Here is a 23,626-nt window from a genome sequence, read left to right on the forward strand (position 1 = left end):
CAGGGACAAAGACACAAGGACCAGGATATTCTGCCTCCTGGCAGGTGGACAAAGAACAGACAAGGCACTGGAAACAAGACTCAAGGGCCAGGATATTCAGCCTCCTGGCAGGCGGACAAGGTACAAAGCGAGACAATGAGTATTCCTACAGAGAAGGAGATACACAGAACAGGGCCTGGCTTCCTCAGCAGCAAGACACTAACTGCGTATAGACATTGCACAGGCAATGTTTCAGTGGGAGTGGTGAAACTAAGTAGTCAAGGGCTCCAGGTGATTGGTCAGGGACAGATTACCCAGGTGCACCCTGACTGCATAAGAACCAGAGAGTTCAGGCGCCGCCCCCCTATACACACAGTCAGGAAACATGGAGAGCAGAGGCACAGAGCTGGCAACAGACAGAATTCACAGCATGGCTTGAAGCAGAAAGTAAGTTGGTGTGCGGGGGATGGGAGGCCATGTAGTGATGCCAGCAGGGTTGTTACACATACATATTCGCCATCCCATAGTCGAGTGCCCATATACCCATCATACATATCCTCCATCCCATAGTCCCGTGCCCATATACCCATCATACATATCCGCCATCCCATAGTCCCGTGCCCATATACTCATCATACATATCCTCCATCCCATAGTCCAGTGCCCATATACCCATCACATCCTCCATCCCATAGTCCCATGCCCATATACCCATCACACATCCTCCATCCCACAGTCCCATGCCCATATACCCATCATACATATTCACCATCCCATAATCGAGTGCCCATATACCCATCACACATCCTTCATCCCATAGTCCCATGCCCATATACTCATCATACATATCCTCCATCCCATAGTCCAGTGCCCATATGCCCATCATACATATCCGCCATCCCATAGTCCCGTACCCATATAACCGTCATACATATCCTCCATCCCATAGTCCAGTGCCCATATACCCATCACACATCCTCCATCCCATAGTCCCGTGCCCATATACCCATCATACATATCCTCCACCCATAGTCCAGTGCCCATATACCCATCACACATCCTCCATCCCCTAGTCCCGTGCCCATATACCGATCACACATATCCTCCATCCCATAGTCCAGTGCCCATATACCCATCATACATATCCTCCATCCCATAGTCCCGTGCCCATATACCCTTCACACATCCTCCATCCCATAGTCCCGTGCCCATATACCCATCATACATATCCTCCATCCCATAGTCCAGTGCCCATATACCCATCACACATCCTCCATCCCATAGTCCCATGCCCATATACCCATCATACATATCCTCCATCCCATAGTCCAGTGCCCATATACCCATCATACATCCTTCATCTCATAGTCCCATGCCCATATACCCATCATACATATCCTCCATCCCATAGTCCAGTGCCCATATACCCATCACACATCCTCCATCCCATAGTCCCGTGCCCATATACCCATCATACATATCCTCCGTCCCATAGTCCAGTGCCCATATACCCATCACACATCCTCGATCCCATAGTCCCATGCCCATATACCCATCATACATATCCTCCATCCCATAGTCCCGTGCCCATATACCCATCATACATATCCTCCATCCCATAGTCCCGTGCCCATATACCCATCACACATCCTCCATCCCATAGTCCAGTGCCCATATACCCATCATACATATCCTCCATCCCATAGTCCAGTGCCCATATACCCATCATACATATCCTCCATCCCATAGTCCAGTGCCCATATACCCATCACACATCATCCATCCCATAGTCCCGTGCCAATATACCCATCATACATATCCTCCATCCCATAGTCCCATGCCCATATACCCATCACAGATCCTCCATTCCATAGTCCAATGCCCATATACCCGTCATACATTTCCTCCATCCCATAGTCCAGTGCCCATATACCCATCACACATCCTCCATCCCATAGTCAACCATTATGACATCATAATGAGCGGCGGGGCTTGCAGCCTATGATGACATCAGCGTCGCCATGGCAACCATTATGACATCATAATGAGGGGCGGGGTTTGATACACACACACTTTTTCCCCATTACGTAGATAGGGGCAAAATTGTTTGGTGAATTGGACCATGCGGGGGTTAAAATTTCGCCTCACAACCTAGTACACTCTCAGGGTCCAGACGTGTGACTGTGACAAATTTTGTGGCTGTAGCTGTGACGATGCGGATGCCAATCCCGGACATACACACATACATATATACACACACACTTGAGCTTTATATATTAGATAATTATTTTTGCATCACTTTATCATGAGAGCTATATTTTTGTACGGTGTTCACTGAAGGAGATAACTAGTAGGACAGTTTTATACGAGCAGGTCGTTATAGATGCAGCGATATCAAATATGTGTAGTTTTATAGTTTATTTTTTTTATTTACATAAATTTATTTATTGGAAAAATATTTGTTTCTTTTTTCTTTATTTGGGGATTTTTTAAATAATATTTTTACACTTAATACTTTTTTACATTTTCCCAGTGTGGGACATTACTGTATAACATCAGATCGCTGATCCAATGTTCTGCAATGCAACTGTCCAGCAGGGCATTAGACCAGCATCTGACAGGCAGGGAAGGAGGCGTCTCAGGTCCTGCTCTCTGCACGCACTGCAAAGCCATCTTTCTGGAAGGTCCCTGCAGCCATCTTGCGGCCGAGCGTCTCCATCGAGACCATCAGGACAACGCGATCGGTGCACCGTACCTGCATATCTCCCAACCATCCCAATTCTCATGGGACAGTCCCGTTTTTGACCCCACCCGCTTCCCGCCCAGGACTCTATTTTCCCCGCACTGCACTGAGCCGCCTCGCCCCTCGATGCACCGACCCCATCGTCGCCCTCCCAGAGAGCCACTGCAGCCTGCAATGACATCCTAGGCTGTTCTGTGGCTGTGCGCACAGGACCTGTGATGAGGTCACAGGAGGGGAGGAGTCAAGGGTCACATGATCAGGGGCCTCCGTGTATGCAGGACTCTGCTGTGCTGCATACACTCTGCTGAGCCGTGTGTGTACGAGGTGTACGGAGCAGAGCCACATGTGTACGATGTGTACGGAGCAGAGCCGCGCGTGTACGATGTGTACGGAGCAGAGCCGCGCATGTACGAGGTGTACGGAGCAGAGCCGCGCATGTACGAGGTGTACGGAGCAGAGCCGCGCATGTACGAGGTGTACGGAGCAGAGCCGCGCTTGTACGAGGTGTACGGAGCAGAGCCGCGCTTGTACGAGGTGTACGGAGCAGAGCCGCGCTTGTACGAGGTGTACGGAGCAGAGCCGCGCTTGTACGAGGTGTACGGAGCAGAGCCGCGCGTGTACGAGGTGTACGGAGCAGAGCCGCGCGTGTACGAGGTGTACGGAGCAGAGCCGCGCGTGTACGAGGTGTACGGAGCAGAGCCGCGCGTGTACGAGGTGTACGGAGCAGAGCCGCACGTGTACGAGGTGTACGGAGCAGAGCCGCGCGTGTACGAGGTGTACGGAGCAGAGCCGCGCGTGTACGAGGTGCACGGAGCAGAGCCGCGCGTGTACGAGGTGCACGGAGCGGAGCCGCGCGTGTACGAGGTGTACGGAGCGGCGCCGCGTGTGTACGAGGTGTACGGAGCGGAGCCGCGTGTGTACGAGGTGTACGGAGCGGAGCCGTGTGTGTACGGAATGGAGCCATGAGTGTACGGGATGTACAGAGCGGAGCCAAGTGTGTTAGATGCATACAAAGCGGGCTTTCCCGTGGACACAGGAGTACACAGCGGTGCCCTGAGGAGCACTTTAAAACTCGCACATGACATTCCACCGGAAGTGATGTGCTGGAAGCTGACCGGAAATTAGGTAATTTCATGAGGAGATTGTGAGGCACTTCAGGGCATGCTTCAGATCCATCACCATGTCCTCCTCCGACAGCGCGGACAGCGGGATCGCCTTGGAATTAGGGATGCCGGCCATGTGAGCAGATCATGATATGTCCTGCAGCGGGAGGCTCACGTGGGCATTACAATGGGAGCCAGGCTGCTATAGTGTCTTTATAGAATCTCTCTTTATTTCTTTCTTTCTCTCTCTGTTTCTTTCTCTGTTTCTTCCCATCTCTCTCTCTCTGTTCTTTCTCTCTCTAATCTTTCTTTTTCTTTCCCCTCTTTCTTTCTTTCCTTCTTTTTCTCTGTTCTTTCTTTCCCCTCTTTCTTTCTCTGTTCTTTCTTTCTTCTTTCTTTCTCTCTCTATTCTTTCTTTCCCCTTTTTTCTCTCTTTGTTCTTTCGTTCCCCTCTTTTTTTTGCTCTCCCTGTTCTTTTTTTCTGTCCCCTCTTTCTTTCTCTGTTCTTTCTTTCCGCACTTTCTTTCTTCACTTTCTTTCTTTTCTCTCTCTGTTCTTTCTTTCCCCTCTTTCGTTCTCTTTCTGTTCTTTTTTCTGTCCCCTCTTTCTTTCTCGCTGTTCTCTTTCTTTCTCTGTTCTTTCTTTCCCCTCTTTCCCTCTCTGTTCTTTCGTCCCCCCTCTTTCTTTATCTCTCTAATCTTTCTTTTTTTCATTCTCTCTCTCGGTTTTTCTCTCTCTGTTCTTTCTTTCCCATCTATCTTTCTTTCTATTTCTTTCCCCTCTTCCTTTCTCTCTGTTCTCTGTCTTTCTTTCTCTTTCTTCTTTCTTTCCCCTCTTTCTTTCTCTCTCTGTTCTTTCTTTCACTCTCCCTCTGTTCTTTTTTCTGTGCCCTCTTTCTCTCTCTCTGTTTTCTTTCTCTGTTCTTTTTTTCGTCTTTCTTTCTCTGTTCTTTCTTTCCCCTTTCTTTCTCTCTCTGTTCTCTTTCTCTCTCTGTTCTTTTTTTTCATCTTTCTTTCTCTCTGTTCTTTCTTTCCCCTTTCTTTCTCTCTGTTCTTTCTTCCCCTTTCTTTCTCTCTCTGGTCTTTATTTTTATCTGTTCTCTCTCTGTTCTTTCTTTCCCCTCTCTCTTTCCACTATTTCTCTCTCTGTTCTTTCTTTCTCTGTTCTTTTTTTCTGCCCCCTCTTTCTTTCTCTGTGTTCTTTCTTTTTCTATGTTCTTTTTTCTTCTCTTTCTTTCTCTCGCTGTTCTTTCTTTCACTCTCTGTTCTTTCTTTCCCCTCTTTCTTGCTCTCTGTCCTTTCGCCTCTCTCTGTTCTTTCTCTCTCGCTCTCCTTTCTTTCTCTCTCTGTTTTCTTTTTTCTCTCTCTGTTTATTTCTTTCTTTTCCTCAGTACATGTCAGTGTGCCCACAGTACCAGCCACTGTGCCCTCAGTACCAGTCAATGTGATCAGCAGTGCGAAATGGGTGTGATTGGGCGTGGTCTAAAATTTGCTACGTCGCACTACGCGCCGCAGACTTTGTCCCTATTTCCCTTCTATAAGAGTTGGGAGGTATGTACCTGTACTGCGGTTTGCAGGAATGCAGTTCCCGCAGAGCAGTGCTAGTACTGCACATGTCGGGAAGGGGTTAAGGAATCCACGATAATGATAATGATCCCCACTCAACTTTGTGGGCAGCGGTATGCTTGCGTTTGATTCCAGGCCTGAGTTGCAGACATCCAGAAGTTGCTTATGTAACTCAATAACTTCCTTTTGCTGGACCCAATACCTGTGTTAGCATCTTAGAAAATTTTTCTTTGAATGTGGCACCAAAATTCTGAAGTTTAGCAACTTGTTACTTTATTTGGGCTGCATCAGACTCCATTTTGTGTGCAAGATTATTGTTATGGACTGACCTGGGTTGGAATAGTGATATTACAACCACTAAGGGCAGCACCAGCAGGTAGCATCATCAGGAAATAGAGGTCGGTACACAGAGCAGCAGTACAGTTGGGAGGAAAAGCAGGTATTGTAGTCGCGATATAGCCAGAGGTCGGTAGCAGAAGTAGAATCTTGAGGATAAGCAGCAGGTAGAAAGACGCTAGACTAAAGGCTGGGAGCCTAATAATCTCGCAAGGAAGGAAGTGCAGTGCCAGATTTAAGATAAGGGGGAAGGGGAAAAAGTGGAAATGTGAATAAAATAAAACTATATTATGTCTATATTATAGTCTCCTCTGTTTAACCCCTTTCTGACATCCGACGTACTATCCTGTCCACGACACCTGGGCCCGTATGACCGTGGATGTGATAGTACGTCAAGCCCTTTAGTGCGATACCGCGACTTAAGTCACGGTGATCGCATTAAAATTCTGACGCCATCTCACCTTAGGGCCTCCAGAGCGCTGTGATTGGCTGTTCAATTCTGAACAGCCAATCGCAGCGTTTCTCATTATTTCAGCCAATCAGCTTGGCTGAAACAATGAGGTCCTAGGCTAGGATCGGAGTACCAATGTACTCGATCCTAGAGCAGGTGCCTGGCAAAAAGCCCCTGGATTGGCGCAATTGCCAATCTAATCAATCGCAGGGCATAGCGGCGGTATATCGCCGCTGTGCCCTACCAGTACCGGCCCAGGTCGGTGCCATGGCGACGCTGATGTTATCATAGGTTGTAAGCCCCGCCCCTCATTATGATGTCATAATGGTTTCCATGGCGCCCCTCATTATGATGTCATAATGGTTTCCATGGCGACTAATGTCATAATAGGTTGCAATGGCGAAGATGCTGTCACAATGGTTGCCATGGTGACGATGATGTCTTAATAGGTTGCAATGGTGACGGTTATGTCATAACTGTTGCCATGGTGATGATGTCATAACGGGTATATGGGCACGGGACTATGGGATGGAGGATGTATGATGGGTATATGGGCACTGGACTATGGGATGGAGGATATGTATGATGGGTATATGGGCACGGGGACTATGGGATGGCGGATATGTATGATGGGTATACGGGCATGGGACTATGAGATGAAGGATGTGTGATGGGCATATGGGCACTCGACGATGAGATGGTGAATATGTATGATGGGTATATGGGCATGGGACTATGGGATAGAGAATATGTATGATGGGTATATGGGCATGGGACGGAGGATGTGTGATGGGTATATGGGCACTCGACTATGAGATGGAGGATATGTATGATGAGTATATGGGCACGGGCCTATGGGATGGTGGATATGTATGATGGGTATATGGGTACGGGACTATGGGATGGAGGATAATTATAATTTGTTATAACTAACCACAGTTAGTTACTATGCCCGGGCAGCGACGGGCTCTTCAGCTAGTTTTATATAACACTCTTGTGTTCCGAATGGTCATGACCCGGACGCGTTTTGAGGCCATCCACAAATTTCTGCATTATACTGATAATCCACAGTGTCCCGCACGAGATGACCCCAACTTTGACCGTCTTTTTAAAGTTCGGCCGGTCATCGAACACTTCAACAAAAGTTTGCTGAAGTGTACGTGCCCAAAAAGGACATCTGCGTGGATGAGTCCTTGGTTCATTTCAAGGGAAGGCTGCGATTCCGTCAATAACGGCCCAGTAAGAGGGCCAGGTACGGAATCAAACTCTATAAGCTGTGTGAGAATACACCCACAGGTTTATGGGTCACCCTCCCTGGGCCGTGGGGTTACTCGGTACCGAGGCCGGTGTCCGGGGGATGTGTCACAGCAGCGGTGACCCGGTCCGTGGCCCTGGGCGCCCAAGTCAAGTGTGGTTTGTGGTAGTTAATGGAATAGTTCGTGACGCCACCTGTGGTGTTTGGCAAGGGAGGTGTTAAGACGACGCTGCATGCAGATCCGCTGGGACTCATGGTGTGGTGCAGCAAAGATGGTGTAGCTCCCCACAGGTGGAGCTGTAGTCCCAGGGCAGTGTTGGTGCTAAGGATGGGGAGAGGCGCAGGACGGTATGGATGCTGGTACCCAGATGTAGCGGTGCTGAAGGTGTTATCGCACAAATGAATGGCGGACACCAGAGCTGCAGTTTCAAAGCTTTACTCACAGTTCGTGGTACACACTGGTGCCCGCCTCCGTGCAGTGTCCTCCGGGGTAAAGACTCAACCAACCTCCCGGGCAAGTTAGGGCTCTCCTCTCCAACACTCCGCCAACATGTTCTGTGGAATCAGGACGCCACCTTAGGCAGATAGGACAGACCCAGCCTAAGTACCACCCTGTCAACCAGGACAGACCCAGCCTAAGTACCACCCTGTCAACCAGGATCTCTGTAAATGGAGGGAAGGCTGACAGGGCCTGGATATCACTGATTCTACGGGACGATGTCAGGGCTATCAAGAGGGAGGTCTTAAGTGATATCAATTTTAGTGGTGCCTCTTGTAAAGGTTCAAAGGGAAGCTTGGTCAGAGCTGAGTGCACCAAGTTTAGATCCCAGGGAGGAGTGTTCAGGGAAGACATAGGTCTGGATCTACTGGCCACCTTAATGAGCCTGTTCACCCAATGGTTCCCTGCCAAGTCATAGTTGTATAGTGCTGCCACCTGAACCTTTAATGTGCTAGTAGCTAGACCTTGCTCTAAGCCCTTTTGCGGGAACTCTAAGATCTTTGATACAGGTACATTCCCACTCGAACTTGCCCTTGATACCGAAAGGAATTTCCCCCAGATCCTCCCGTATAGTTTAGTGGTTACCGGTTTTCTACTCCGTATCTGGGTAGATACTAAATTTGGGGAGAAACCTCTGTTGCTTAACAGAGCCCTTTCAAATTCCTGGCTGTCATATGTAGATTCTCCACCTGAGGGTGCAGCACTGGGCACTGTGAGAGTAAGTTCAGGAGGACCCAAGGGTTGGAGATGGACATTCTCCTCAAGAGAACCAAGTTCTTCTTGGCCAGAAGGGGGCCCATTAGGATTACCCTTGCTTTGTCCTCCCGAATCTTCCTCAGAACTGATGGAATTAAGGCTATTGGTGGGAATGCATATGCAAGGGGAAAGTGCCAGGGGATCATGAGGGCATCCAGGGCTACTGTGTTCCCAGAGGGGTCTATGGAGCAGAAGGTTTCACCTTCTGATTCGTCCTGTTGGCAAATAGGTCTATTGGGTTTTCCCCATAGTTTCATGATCTGGTTGAAAATTTCCTGGTTCAACTCCCACTTTCCCTGTCTCAGCTGTGTGCGACTTAGGAAGTTCACCGTCACATTGTCTGCCCCTTTTATGTGTAGTGCTGTCAGTGAGCCTAGGTTTCCCTCTGCAAACTGGACAATTGACTTTGGTCACTACCATTAAGGCACAGGATCTTGTAGCGCCCTGATGGTTCAAGTAAGCGACTACCGTGTGGTTGTCTGAAAACACCCTTACGTGGTGGGTCCTGAAGGAGTCCAGAAAATACAGGAGGGCGAGCTTTACAGCCAGCAGCTCCTTCATGTTTGAGGCTGCCTTTTCGTCCTCTGTCCAGACCCCTTGAGCTACCTGGTTGTCCAAGTGAGCCCCCCACGCCCTGGGGCTTGGAGCTGTAGTAAGGACTCGAGATACCAGTGTCACCCATGGGACCCCCCTGGATAGGTTGGATGGTTCCGTCCACCACTGTAGTGAGTGAGCTGTTTCGGGTGAGATGTCTAAACGCCCTTCTAAATCTCTGTGAAAGGAGATGTCTGCCGCTAGTGTTTCCCACTGGACATCCCTTTTATGAGTTTGAACCCACTGAACAGCTGGCATACAGGCTGTCATTGATCCAAACAGGGCCATGGCCTTCCTCTGTTGTTACTGTATGAGTTATTGCTTCTGCTGCTATTTGTTTTATGTGTAGCATTTTCCCTTCTGGGAGACGACACTCTTGCCTGAGAGAATCTATGGTTATGCCCAAATACTCTTGTACTTGGCTCGGAACCATCCCCCGAACATGAAACCTTTTCCTCTCCTGTCCTCCCACTCATCCTGAGACTTTTTAGGCGGCTTTCTCTGGATAAATTTCCTGCTCCGAAACAGTTTTAAGGGGAAATTGGACGGGTTGGTGAAAGACTTCTTTTTATCCCCTGCTTTGTCAAGGATATCTATCGTCCATTGTGGGACTGAAAAGGAACTTGCCTTCACCGGGAATGGAGTAAAGTTTGAATTTGGTCTGCAGGTCCCCTGTCCAGCATTTGAGCCAGAGTGCTCTCCTTGCTGCATTCGAGAATGAGGCCGCTCTAGCCGTCAGTCGGATCGAATCCGTGGATACATCCGCCAAGAAAGCCGCCGCTCCCCTCAATGGAACAGAGTCTACAATTGCATTCCTTGGGGGTCTTGTTCTTCAGTTGGTCCTCCAACTGCTCTAACCACGCCATCAGGGCCCTGGCTGTACAAGTGGCGGCTATAGCAGGATTCAGTCCTCCTCCGGCTGCCTCCTAGGAACCCTTCAGGAATGAATACGCTTTTTTTGTCCATGGGATCCTTCAGTGTTCCCATATCTTTGAACGGCTGGGAGAAATTTTGAGGCTTTTACTATGGCCACATCCACTTTTGGTGCCTTTTCCCAAAATGAGCAGGCTGGATCTTGGAAAGGATATTTTCTTTTGGGAGCTAGGAGGGCCATTTTTTTCTGGCCTTTTCCACTCCCTCTGTATTAGTGCCAGGATTTTATCCTTCATAGGGAATGATCTTTTATTTTGCTCTAATCCACTGAACATGGCATCCTGAATAGTTCTTTTGGTCCTGGTGTCTACTAGCCCCATCGTGGCTCTAATTGCCTTTACCAAGTTATGTTTCTTCTATGAGGAAACAGCTGCGACCCTCCTCCTCCGAGGATGAGTTGCAAGGCGGACTGTCTGTACCTGAAGTGGTCTGACTCAGGGTCCCTGCTTTTGGCCTTCCTATGCCGTTTTCTTTCTCCCCTGTAGGGATTTGAAGGTATTCTCTACTTGACATTTGACCAGGTCCCTAAGGTCAGAGGCAAAACTTGAGGATTCCTTGCATATCGTGTGCTTAATGCACGCTTGGCAGAGCCTTTACCCCCACGCCATGGGAGGCTCCTCTTTACAAAGTGGGCAAACCATGTGGTTGGACTTCTGTGCACTTCCCCTATAAGAGGACAGGCCCTAGTTAAAGTATATACATTCACGTATTTTACTTACCTAGCAGGCTGAAGGATACAGAGTTTGAAGGGGGGGGGGGGGGGGGGGGGTCACCAGATCTGCTGAAGACTTGTCTTTTGGGGCCCCTGCCCCACTGGACTCCTTGCTGCATCGGGACCCCGAGTGGCAGTTACGTCGCTGACTCTGGCCCTTGGAATCCTTTTGGTGCTACTGTTGCGGTGATTGCTGCTGGTGCCATGTCTGAGGACATGTCCACCAGCGGTTGCTCATCTGGAGGCTCGGTGCTCATGCTTCCAGTGGATAGTGTTGCCACCACTGGCAAACCCAGCTCCACGGGATGCATTGCGGTCTGGTGTCATCTGGCGAGGCCCTCCCCCTACGCATGCACCATGCCGCTGCTGGCTCACCCAGCTCCCAGGGATGCCTTGCGGCCCCTCCCCACATGAACACACCGCCACTGCAATCTGTTGTGGCCACCTGAGCCTGGCAGGCACATCCTGGGGGAGCCTTGTTCTGGGGAGGCCGCCCTAAACTCCTGGAATAGCTTCTGCTGCCTCTCCCCCACACACCCTGGAGGCCCGTTGACCCCAGCGGTGGTGCCTCGGGTCACCATCCCAGCCTGGACAGGGGACCCCCGCCATCTGGACTAGTCAGCCCTGCGATCCATTGACAACGGTGAGTCCCTAGGTTCCCTATGGGAACAAGAAACCAACTTACGCAGAAGTACCACTTTATCTGTAGGTTTCCATCCCTGTGGGGCAGATCCCCTCTATCTGTGGTGCTGTCATGGAGGAAAGAGAGAAGAAGCACATTAAGGTCATGGAGTGGCCTAGCCAGCCACCAGCCTTTAATCCCATAGAAAAACTTACGGAGGGAGTTGAAGCTCTGAGTTGTTAAGCGACGCCTCAAAGTTTTAAATGATTAAGTGATTATCTGCAAAGAGGGGACCAAAATTCCTCCTGACATGTGCACAAACCTCATCAACTACAAAAAGTCTGACTGCTGTGCTTGCCAACATGGGTTTTGCAACCAAGTATTAAGTCTTGCTTGCCAGAGGCATCAAATACTTGTTTCCTTCACTGTAACACACACAATTTGTAGTAATACAGCCAACATATACAAGGCACATGCAGGGAAGGGGGTTCAAAGCACTGTTAGGTGTGCTCTGGATATCAGAAGCTAGTATCACACCCACTACCTGGGTGGCACCCATTCTAAGTACTGACTGCATGCTCTAGAGACAAAGCCAGTGCATAGCAGAGGGGGGGGGGGCACAAAAAAAAAAAAAAAAAAAAAAAAAAAACCACACACAAAAGTCTTATTTAAGTATACACAGTAAGCCAGCACATACCTGCTCCCTTTTGCCACCCCCTCCTTTGGGGGGGGTACCATTTTTAAGCAGAGCAGATGCAGCCAGTCTTTAGCATAAGGAATAGTGATGAGCAAGTATGCTCATTACTTCAGTTTTCCAATCATGCTTGGGTGTTCTGAGTATTTTGGGCGTTTGAGATTTAGTTTGTGTTGCTGCATTTTTAATTTATATTTTTTATTTTTACAACCAGGCAATCCCCACATGTATTTAAGCTGTCTAGCAGCTGAAAATCATGCAGCTGCGGTGACAAACTAGATCGGAGAACGCTCAAAACACTTGAACACCCGAGCATGCTTGAAAAACTCGATTAATGAGCATACTTGCTCATCACTAATAAGGAACAGTCCATCTTGGAATATGGAGGTCTGGTACAGCTCTTAGCCCTACAACAGAACGCTCCTAGCCAGTTGTGCATTGCATAGATGTCTGCATGAGCCCTTACAGGTACAAGCAGCTTTTTGAAGGCAAACCATGCTGATGTGGCCCTTGGTGTAAGAGGAGTGACACCCCTACTTCAGAACATCAGTGAAGACTGCTGAGTGTTGTATTTGGGTGATCCAGCACCATAATGTTGTATTACAGATTAATTGAAAGTAAATGTCCAAGGATGAAGCCTTCATAAATGAAGCCCAAAAAAGATTTCCCATTCTGAAGGCATTTTGTCCTATAGCCACCAACACAAGCTTCCAGAGGCCATTGGAGCATACAAAGCTACTAGGTAGTATTGGCCACAAACTAAGGCTAGTCATCTCATTATATGAGCACCGAGAAAACCCTGAAGTCACCACAGTGAGTACAAGTCAAAACCAGATATTACATGGACAATTCACACAGCATTTTATTAATACAAGAGTTCACAACAGTGGACAGTGTACATAATGAGAGCAATACAGGTTGTGAAGAGGAGCAGAAACAGCCAAGAGTAAGACCAAGTCCAATGTTGAAGGAATTTCCAGTCAGATGGTCTATTGGCCCTCAGATTAAGATGGATAAGTGCCATTAAGGTGATCAAGTGTCTCACTGAAAGCTTGGATTTTACTCCTCTTTAATGGAATCACCCACATCAGCTTCTTGCTCCCTGTGGTGACTACCATCCAGTTAAGGGTAAAAACTACCAACCAGCCAATTTAGTGTAGTGTGGTTTATGATGTAGCTCAGCATATCATCCATACTAGCCTTCATTTTTGTTACAGTTAAGAGGCTGGCAGACATTTTCCTGAAGGAAGAGGCAGAGTGCAAGTTTTGGTAGACATCTGCAGCCATGGCACCAACACTATGAGCCTTGCTCTGAATGTTCTGTGGAAGAGCTTGGATGCTAGAGACCAGAGACAAGCATGTAGTCTCCAGGTGCAGAGTGAGATTTCGGGCAACAGTCAGTACTCGGGATTCAATTTGCTGTAAATGGAAAATTGACAGGTTATATTCTAATATACAAGTGATGTGTAGCATAAGCCTTATGAAGGAATGGCATTACCTCTGCACCTTCAGCATCTTCTCCTGTGCCTCTCATCCACTCCACCCACTTGTTGTACATGTTCTCCTGGGCATCATGGATCTTCTGATTTGCAGCATTCAGGTTTTTTCTTGCATAATCAAGCTTAAAGAAAGAGCAATGCATTTACTTGGGTTCATGGAAGACTGGTTGGATGAGGCAGGTATGAGTATATGCAATACATCTGCATCATTTATCCCTTTCTGAAAGTTAGGGTCAAGAAGTCATGTTTGACTCAAGGATGTTATGACAGAGGTTTAACCCCTTCCTTACCGATGACAGAATAGTACGCCATCTGTAAGGATCCCTGCTTTGAGGTGGGCTCTGGCAGTGAGCCCACCTCAAAGCCACGACATGTCAGCTGTTGTGCCTGCAATAGGTGCGAGGGGAAGTGCCATCTGCCCATGCCTATTAACTAGTTAAATCCTGCTGTCAAAGTTGACAGCGGGCATTTAAATAGCACTTCCGGCTGCCGGAAGTGAGCTTATCGCTGACGCCCGTCATGTGAACCTCTATGGTTGTTGCAAGCAGATCGCTTTGAGCACCGGCCCGCACTCAAAGCGCTAAAGTAAATCTGCTACATATGGGCAATCTGCTCATCGTCCATATGTAGCAGAGCCGACGAAGTTCGAGTTGTGCATGCCATTTTGGCTAATGAAGCATGGGAAAAAAAAAAACAAAACAAAAAAAAAAAAAAAGTTATGGCTCTGGAAAGAAGGGGAGTGAGAAATGCTTTGGGGGTTAAGACAACAAGTACATTTACTAACCAGGCTGACAGTGCTTTGGAGCTGAGCAATGGTCTTTTGACTCCTGCATTTTGCATCCTTGATCCTGGTCAAAGCCTGTTGATAAGAACGCTTGCAGACCTTAGTAGAGAGCGATCCCAGGCGCACGTAGTAACCAGGCTCATCTTGGGACACCTCAAAGCTTTCTGTCTTAGTTGCCTCCTTAGCTATAATAAAGAAGGAAGTTATGCTCATATAGTCAACATAAGGAGCAATAGGGAAGGATCTTAAAGAAGTACTCCCAGCAAAGTGAATCCTTTAATATATTCCAATATTACTATACAGCACTGTACTTGCAATTGCTCATTTTGCCCATCTACCCAGCTAATTTTTCCATTAGGCCCATGACATCATGTGATCAAGAAACCGTAGGAGTCAGCTAGTCTATGGAGAAACAGAAAGACTATTCTGTCACTGAAAGTCCCTGGCAGGAGAAGGAGCGAAGCAACTGGGTCAGGGATGACTGCAGGGAAAGAGAAAAAGACTGATGTTTCTAGAGAGTAGAGAAAAGGAGAATTAACTTGGTAGAAAGTCAAAATGAGCAGTTCAAGTACACAGCACTATACAAGATGACAACTGCAACATATGAAGGATAAGACCTTGGATGGGAGAGCTTCTGTAAAGAAACCCAGACAAGCTAGCATTTGGTCCATCTCTGGAAGTCATTATCCCTTGTGCACACACGTTGCCAGGCTTGGGAGGTTTTGGCTTACCCAACTCCTCATCTGTTGGTGGCAGGTAGTGTTCCAGAAGAGATTCAGACCTAGTTAGTGCAGAATCCACACAGTTGCTCATGATCTTCACAACACTGCTTCCCAGAACAGTGTTGATGCCGCCATTTACCACAGCCCTAGTCATCTCCACACCATCCTGCACAGCTCCCTTAGTTTTATCCACTACTCCTGTGATACTATGGATTACAGCATCTCTGGCACCAACAACAGCTTCTGAGGCATTAGCCACAACCTAAGATATACAAGATGGCACTTGTGTAATCTAACCTGAAGTGAAGCGCAAGGGTCGCCGTCATTTTACCAGCTTACCTTTCCAGGAGGCTGATACAGAATAGGCAACTTCTCCTCAATCTTGTCCAGTCCAACACAGGCCATATGGTTTGCCAGAACAACTGTGAGGGGGAAGAAAGGGACATCTGATGCAATAGTCATCTGTGTACAGAAGGCAGAGACCTGAGTAATACTAGGACTGGTGTAATACAGGAAGTAAGCAATTACCTAAAAGCCTGGGTATCATGGCCAAAGTGGAGAAGTTATATCCAAGTTGGTCAAGGAGGAAAATCATTTAGTAATTAGGGCTTATTATCTCTGCAAGCGAGTCCATTTCAGTTAGTAGTTTCCCCATCTTTAGCTTGGGTTGCACTACACATCAGGCTGCAGAGTGAGGTGAAGGGATGGGTCAGCAGGCTTTCAGCTATGCAATTTGAGGGCAGCATGAGGTAGTGGCTGAGACACGGATTTCAGCAATGTGTCACTGATTAGGCTGTGTGCTGTTTCTCAACAGGTATTTTATCAGCAGGAGATCACTGCAGGCATAGCATCCTGGATGTCTTCTGGTCCAACCTCACCCCAGCACAGATTAGTAGCTTACTGGCAATATACACCGAGAGGTAAACTAGCAAACACTGATCACACCCTGCTGCACCCAGAAAATGGAGGATAGAATTAGGGTTCATACTCCACTCCGCAAGAATATCGGACTGGTTTTTCTTACGAAGTGGGATGAGTACAGTGCGATTTGTCATCTAGCATCTGAATGCAATTTTAACATGAGCTTTTCCATAGAGTAATTCTCAGTTAAAGTGGTTTTCCAAGGAAATATTCTGCAATATATTAGATATGTGAGTGAGCTCTATATTATCAGTGCTTTCCAGATGTAGCTTACTGTACATGTATAAAAAAATTGAGAAAACAAAAGGTTATAAACTATAAAAATTGCCGACAAGAACTGGAAAAAAAAAAAAAAAAAAAAAAAAAAAAAACCCCACACACTAGTGAAAGCAGCGGAGACAGCATAAGCTATATAAATGAAGCTAAGCTCAGAGACTCGTTAAGACCCTTAGGGGTCATCGTGTCCAGGGCAACAATCCACTTGGCCTCTCTTTGGGCCAAACCCTTTTTGTAGTTGCCAGCCCGAATGCCCAGATGGATACAGTCAATACCACTAACCATAAAGGTCCTTTTAGATCTTTTTGTATCATTTGGGCTTCTGTGATTGCTGGTGTGCACAGTCTGTCCTGTCTTGCGTCCTATGATCTTATGGAAAATTGAATTTTGACTTGTAATGTCTTTGTGCATGCATTTACTAATAAATTTTGTATTTTTATAATTATGTTTGAATCCACTACTCCCTCTTTTTCTCCTGTGTATATTATCTATGGAGTGGAACAATTTATATGATGGCGGTTGATTTATCATGGTTACCGCTATTTTCTTCATATAGAGTATTGGGTGTTTTTGTATGTTTTATGCTTTTGTCTGTTCACAGAAATTTCCTGCCCTGCCATGGACTTTCGTGCCCGTGACTGCACATGGCATGCACAGCTAAATGACATTCAGGACGGCAGTGCCGGGGACGTGCAAGAGACTATGTGAGGTTCAGAGACCTGTTAAGAAATTCAGGATTCCACCAAATACATGTACTTTTTTTAGTAGGTATATCCAAAAGAATTCCCAGGGGTCTGCGCATTCAAGTCTTCCCTTCTTTTCCCATTGAAGACAATGATTTTAAAGACAAATGGGAGGAGTTAGCAAATACCTGCACTAAGGGTTTCCTTGGCTTGTTGAAATCACAAAATTCAAAAACATTGAGTCTTGAGAGTGAGATTGATTCATTACAATTAGAATTACAAAAAGGCCTCAAGGGGGAACCTCTCAAGAAGTTCAATGATGAGCTTGATGTTGACCTCCAAAAAATGGGCTCAGGAAACAGGCTACAAAAACATTGAAAAGAGATATAAAAGACAAGTTGACCTCAAGAGTTTATAGGTGGCGCAACCCTTCTGATCGGTCTAGACAACCATATAGAAACATGGTCTCGATCAAGGCCTAGATCTACTTCAATTAAATCTAACCTATGGATGAAGATGTATCTACGCAGTCATCTCATTCTGGTGGAAATTCTACGTTTGACCCAATTTCTAGACGTGTTGTTATGTGCCAATCGGCTAAAAACAAGAATACTACAGGGCGCAGCCATCCAGAGGGTGCCACTGGTGGTCTCCAGGTAGTTAGTCTCTTCTCATGTGTTCTCTCAACTGCAGTTGGAGGTTTTGAGTCGAGTGTTATGATTGAGTCACCGAAAGAGGAAAAAAAAACAAAAATACAAGACAAGTCCAGAAAACCAGAGAGGTTGGTAGCTATCGGATTGCAGACCCCTGATCCTATTCACACAACTACCAGTAGCTGTGGGGGGTTCCTACGGTGCCCTAGACCCCTTGTTCACAGCCAGAGAACTAAGCCTAAAGAGAGGGGGAATCTAAACTGCCCCAGAGCAGACCCCAAAGCAATAGACAGCCCCCAACATGTATTGTCGGTGAAAAGCAGACGAAAACACAAACAGAAAGACAGGTTGAGCAAACGATGGGGCCCAACTAACTAGATAGGAAAGGACAGAAGAGATGCTGGCTGCAATCTGCAAAAATTCTGCCAAAATGTCCAACACATCTGATAGAAAAGAGGCCCTGAAGTCACTAGACTTCAAAATCACTATATCAGCACTCAGGTATATTCTGAAGAGTGAGCAAAAGATCAACTTGACCAGAGACAAAAATGGAGCTCATCCTGTACCAACCAGGGCAGGCAACACACAAACACTAAGTAAACAGACAATATCTCATGGAAAAATAAGAGAGCAAATACTTAGCTTTCAGAAGACGGGTACTGAACTGGTTTGCAAGAGCTCAGAGCAGAAAGGATCACCAGCACCCCTGTAGGGCGTCGGCTGCCTTACATCCAATCAGGCTCCACCTGTTCAGATGACAGGTTCTTCCCAACCAATTTCACTACCTCTCTTCACCAGCAACGAACTCACAACAATTGAGGTTTGACCTTCTCCCCCACTAACCCTTTTGATTTTTTTGTAGCGCTAAAAGACCTCCATCTCTTTGTGAGAAGGCTACTACAAAAGTTACATCACAAAAATTTGTCTAAGGAACCGATGACAGAGGCACTTCGGGTTTTGGAGGATCTTGAGGAACAGACACCTCCTACTCAGTAAGTTTCCTCCCAATATTATACCTAGATCTACGAGATTCCCACCCCTTGTCTTTAAGTCCTGCTATAGACATTTTTACCAGACTTGTCACAGAGGACTTTAAAAAGCCATCTTCCCGGCGAAGGTTTGATAATCTCACCTATAAGCAGCGTCAAGCGATTTTTGAGTTGCAATCTATCCCAGGGGTAGTCTTCAAGCCGGCTGACAAGGGGGGGGGGGGGGGGGGGTGAAGGAAATATCGTAGTCTGGCCCACATGCATGTATGAACGTGAGGCCTATAGACAACTAAAAAAGAAAATAGTGATACTTACGAGAAATCGTCATTTAACCCGACTGCCTCCTTCTCGCTCTCACTTCAGGCCATCCTTGTTCACACATTAGATGAAGGGATTACCACCAAGATGGTCTTTTGGCTGTCGACCATCAACCCCTCAAACACCTACCCTCTCTCTTGCCTAAGATCCACAAGGACGCCGTCGACCCCCCTGGCCGTCCGATCATGTTCGGTATTGAGGATTATGTGACCTAGTGTGAATACCGAATAGTCCAAATTTTTGGACTATTAGCTTAAGCCACTGGTTGAGCTGTCACCATCTTACATCAAGGACACGACGGACGTCCTCACACGGGTCGATGGCATCCTTGTGGATACTCACACCATCTTGGTGACTGTGAATCCCTATACACCTGCATTGATCATACTCTGGGTTTGGATGCGGTCCATCTCTTCCTGGTATGTCCGACCTGGACGGCCCCATGTGCGACTTGCTCCATTTTGTCCTCACTCAGTTCTTTTGTTTTTAAGGATCAATTTTATCTCCAACGGTGCAGCACGGCGATGGGCGTGGCCTGTGCGCTGATCTCTTCCTGGGAGAGATTCATTTTTGGCGATGGGGGCGCACTGGCCAGTTCCCAGGTGCTGTGCTGGCACCGCTATATTGATGTTCTGTGTTTTTGGGATGGGACAGTGCAGCAGCTTGGAGACTTCATGGCATGGCTTAATGTAAATACTTATAACATCAGACTTACTTTTAAACATGATTATAGAAGTATTGACTTTCTGGACGTCACCTTGGAGATAGACGAACAACGTCGTATCCAGACTGACGTATACAGGAAGCCTACTACCGTGAATTCTTTACTCCATGCCGGTTCTTCGCACATCTCTACCATCCGGGCCATCCCAGTCGGTCAATTTCTCAGGATAAGGCGGATCTGCTTCACTGACGACAGATTTGAAAGACGTGCCGGAGATCTGCGGGCACGTTTTCGTGATCGAGGATACAGCAAAAAGGTGTATAGGGAGGGGGTACGACAGGACTGCCTGTAAAGATCCGTTGTACCCTAGAGTTTGCACCGCAAGCAGAGGTAGAGGGAAGGATTGGTCTAATCCCATCCATTTCATCTCGACCTTTAATCATGAGTGGGATCACATGATGAGGACACTTTCCAGACATTGGGCAGTTTTGAGCTCGGAGCCTTCCTTGAGTACGGTTATTGGTGACCATCCGATGATAACTGCAAGGAGACCTAAGAATCTCAGGGATCTCTTGGTAAAGAGCCACTATGCCCCTGATTGCCAGCCCCTTTGAATACAGAGGTCCAGTTTTGGGATCTTTCTCGTGTGGCCACTGTTGCCTGCCCGAATGTCCTTCGCTGCTCTATGTTCCAGTCCTCCGATGGATCCAAAAATATCCAAATCAAGCAGCATATATTGTGTGGCAGTTCCAACATTATTTATTACACGACCTGCGGATGTCCCATGATATATGTTGGCTTGACATCGAGGGAATTATGTGTGAGGGTACGTGATTGTGATCCAAGGACCTTTATGGTTAGGGGTATTGACTGTATCCATCTAGGCATTCGGGCTGGTAACTACAAAAAGGTTTTGGCCCAAAGAGAGGCCAAGTGGATTGTTGCCCTGGACACGATGACCCCCAAGGGTCTTAACTAGTCTGAGCTTCGCTTCATTTATATAGCTTATGCTGACTCCGCTGCTTTCACTACTGTATTTATTTCCAGTTCTTGTTGGCAATTTTTATATAGTTTAACCTTTGTTTGTTTCTCTTTTTATAGTTCATCTCTTGTATTACTGTGTAGGTAGTCTGTGGATATTATGGACTTTTTCAGACCTATGATGTTTTGATATTTCTACTCGTCGCCGAATGAGGGATGAAGAGTCGCTGCCATCTACGGTCTATTGACTGTGGCTACAATGGAGTGAGTCTTGTCCCCCCCCCCCCACACTCATGTGACACCCTATTCCACCGCAGCGCGCATGGCCTATGTTCTCCAGGTGACCTCTGCATGGAGGTGGGTGTCTGTTGTGCCTCGGGTACACCCGACACACACGGCCTGATACCTGTCCCACTGTCAGAGGGCCCGGCTGCTACATCACGCATGCGCCGCTATCGCAGCTCGGACCCGATCCATCTATTACGTGAGGACGTGGTTACCTCTGCGCGCAGGCACTGCCAGTGCAGCTCCGATTTGTCAATTCATATCACATGATCACGATGCCACAAAAAAAAAAAAAAAAGTCCTTCCCACACTCAGCCTTCACTCCCTTGAGAAAGTGCCCGCAGTAGGCGCGAAACACGCGTCGGGGGTTGCCGTCCAGACCTGGTCACTTTTGGTAGGCAACCCACTGTTACCTTATATGTACCTGGGGAGTATTTTAGTGGTTGCTACCTACCGCTATCATTAGCAGCACTCTACTATATTTTTGCAGGGAATCCTTTTACTTTTGGCTATGAATACATTAATTTTGGCCACAATACACATGGATTTGGTTAATCCTCCATAATATATGCGTATATATACACACACATTTTTAGATCATTTGTGCTTCTGTGATTGCTTGTGTGCACAGTCTGTCCACCTCTCTCCCCGTCAGGGTCTGTCCTGTCTTGCGTCCTATGATCTTATGGAAAATTGAATTTTGACTTGTAATGTCTTTGTGCATGCATTTACTAATAAATTTTGTATTTTTATAATTACGTTTCAATCCACTACTCCCCCTTTTTCTCCTGTGTATATGTATTATAATTATCTGAAAATGGCATGGGATGCCCTGAAATTTCATTAACCAGCTGGGGGCAAATGTTTATAGCCTGGGAAGAGGTTTAATACCCATGACGTGCCCCAAGGCTATTAATATCAGCTCACAGCTGTATACGTGGCCTTTACTGGTTATTAAAATGAGGGACCCCAGATGAAGAGTGACATAGGGTTCCCCTACAACCAGCAGAGACTAAGCACACAGCTGTGGGCTGATAATAGCCTAGGAAGGGGCCATAAGATATTGGCCCTCTCCCACACTAGAAGCATCATCTCTAAAGCTCCAGAAATGGCACATCCATAAGATGCACCAATTCTGGTGCTCAGCCTCCCTCTTCCCACTTTCCATGGTGTGTTGGCAAGTGGGGTGATAAGTATTAGGGCTGATACCAGTCACCCCACTTGCCATGCCTTTGCTTTATTAAATAAGTGTACAGCAAGCTACACAAGCACTAAATATATATCTCTATCAGATGAGCAGAGATTAATAATGGTCAGAATGCAATCTGTTTAATCAGATTGAACTCCCATATTTCTCAGAAAAAAAATATAACTGGTGTCAGCTTTGTGCATACATTTTAACCACAGAGTGTTCCACATAAGATGCTAGGGGAAAACCCACAAGAAGCTCAACCTACTTTGAGGCTCAAGTTTCTGGAGGATTGGCATGGCACTGGAGATGGCCACAGATGTGACGCTCCTCACACTTTTCTCTGCAACATCACATACAGACTTCAGGTAGGGATGGTGGTCTTTAGTGGTCACATAGGCAGAGGACATCATGGCATATGTCAAGCTCACCAGTGGGAGGTTTGTCAGCCTTACCACCACATTCTAAGGAAGAAAAGAAAACCATGGAAGAGTTGGAAAAACAGCAATGTACCAGTTAGGATACTGTGAGAAAAACACAGTGAGACCTCCAACACGAGCATGTAAGGGCCACCAGCCTTGTACAGAGATAGGGGTTAATAACCATCCACTATAGAGCCCCATTACAGATCTAACCCGGAGCTACAGATCAGTCATATGCCTGATCCTCACTGAGGACATGTGGAAGTGCTGAGAACTAGAGATCTACACCAGACCCCAGCGTGAAGGAGCCACAGCAGATCCAGTAACTGGGAACATGCACAGGAGGCACCATCATATGGCAGAACCCCACACCTGGGAGCCAATATCCTGCATGAGTGGGCATCTCCCACAGGACAGGGGGGCACATGGGTCATGTACACAGTGGGGACACACATGGCCTCTTCCCAACACTTGGTGACACCATAGCAGCAACCCTACAACATAACCCTGTAATTAGATACAGGAGCCACCTAACCGCAGGACTAAGTGATGGGGATCAGAAGATACAAGGATCTCACTAGGAAGTGAGGAGTCTCCATCCATGCTCAGTAATACCTATATAGGAAGGGGGTGTTATCCATCCATGCCTAGTAACATTACTACCACCCACTACATAAGACAAGTAATTGTTACCTGTTGCTGCTGCACCGTCTCAGCCATGTTGCTAAGTGAAACCCTACAAAAAACAAAGCACCGCCCCCTGCTGCAAAGCTGCCGCCCCAGCACTCAGTTACGCTGTGCAGGGAGGAATGCCTGCTGCTCAGGAGCCTCCGCACTTATAGGCGGTGACCACGCCCCCTGTCTCCGGGAAGGCTTCCTGCTCTCAGCTGACTGGTGACGTCACGCAGTGTGCTCTCCTGACTGGTCGGAGGGTGGCTGTGCGCAGCGTGCAGCGGTCACACAGGGTATTACAGCAGCTGTGTGGTGAGAGCGGTGAG

The 23,626-nt window shown here is 47.3% G+C and overlaps 1 protein-coding gene across 1 annotated transcript; it reads right to left on the reverse strand.

Annotated features, from left to right (window-relative positions):
* Positions 1–13,079: 13,079 nt before the first annotated feature.
* On the reverse strand, positions 13,080–23,477 carry LOC141048267 (perilipin-2-like). Its single transcript, XM_073543706.1, has 7 exons — positions 23,322–23,477; positions 22,475–22,670; positions 15,587–15,669; positions 15,257–15,509; positions 14,526–14,710; positions 13,741–13,863; positions 13,080–13,661 (listed from the first exon to the last, which is right to left on the reverse strand). The coding sequence occupies exons 1-7, from the start codon at positions 23,346–23,348 to the stop codon at positions 13,365–13,367; spliced, it is 1,164 nt and encodes a 387-aa protein (XP_073399807.1). The 5' UTR covers positions 23,349–23,477; the 3' UTR covers positions 13,080–13,364.
* Between the last annotated feature and the right edge of the window lie 149 nt (positions 23,478–23,626).

Source organism: Dendrobates tinctorius, unplaced genomic scaffold (genome assembly GCF_039654945.1).
Source record: "Dendrobates tinctorius isolate UK_male_01 unplaced genomic scaffold, ASM3965494v1 ptg000134l, whole genome shotgun sequence".
In the NCBI taxonomy this organism is placed as follows: Eukaryota; Metazoa; Chordata; class Amphibia; order Anura; family Dendrobatidae; genus Dendrobates; species Dendrobates tinctorius.

Excerpts from the sequence above, each read along its gene's own strand:
- LOC141048267 (XM_073543706.1), bottom strand. The coding sequence starts at position 23,348 with ATGGCTGAGACGGTGCAGCAGCAACAG. Across the intron at positions 15,670-22,474 it reads CCAGAAACTTGAGCCTCAAA|TTGTTCTGGCAAACCATATG; the intron begins GTAGGTTGAGCT and ends TCCCCCTCACAG. Across the intron at positions 13,864-14,525 it reads TCCAAAGCACTGTCAGCCTG|CTTGATTATGCAAGAAAAAA; the intron begins GTTAGTAAATGT and ends TCTTTCTTTAAG.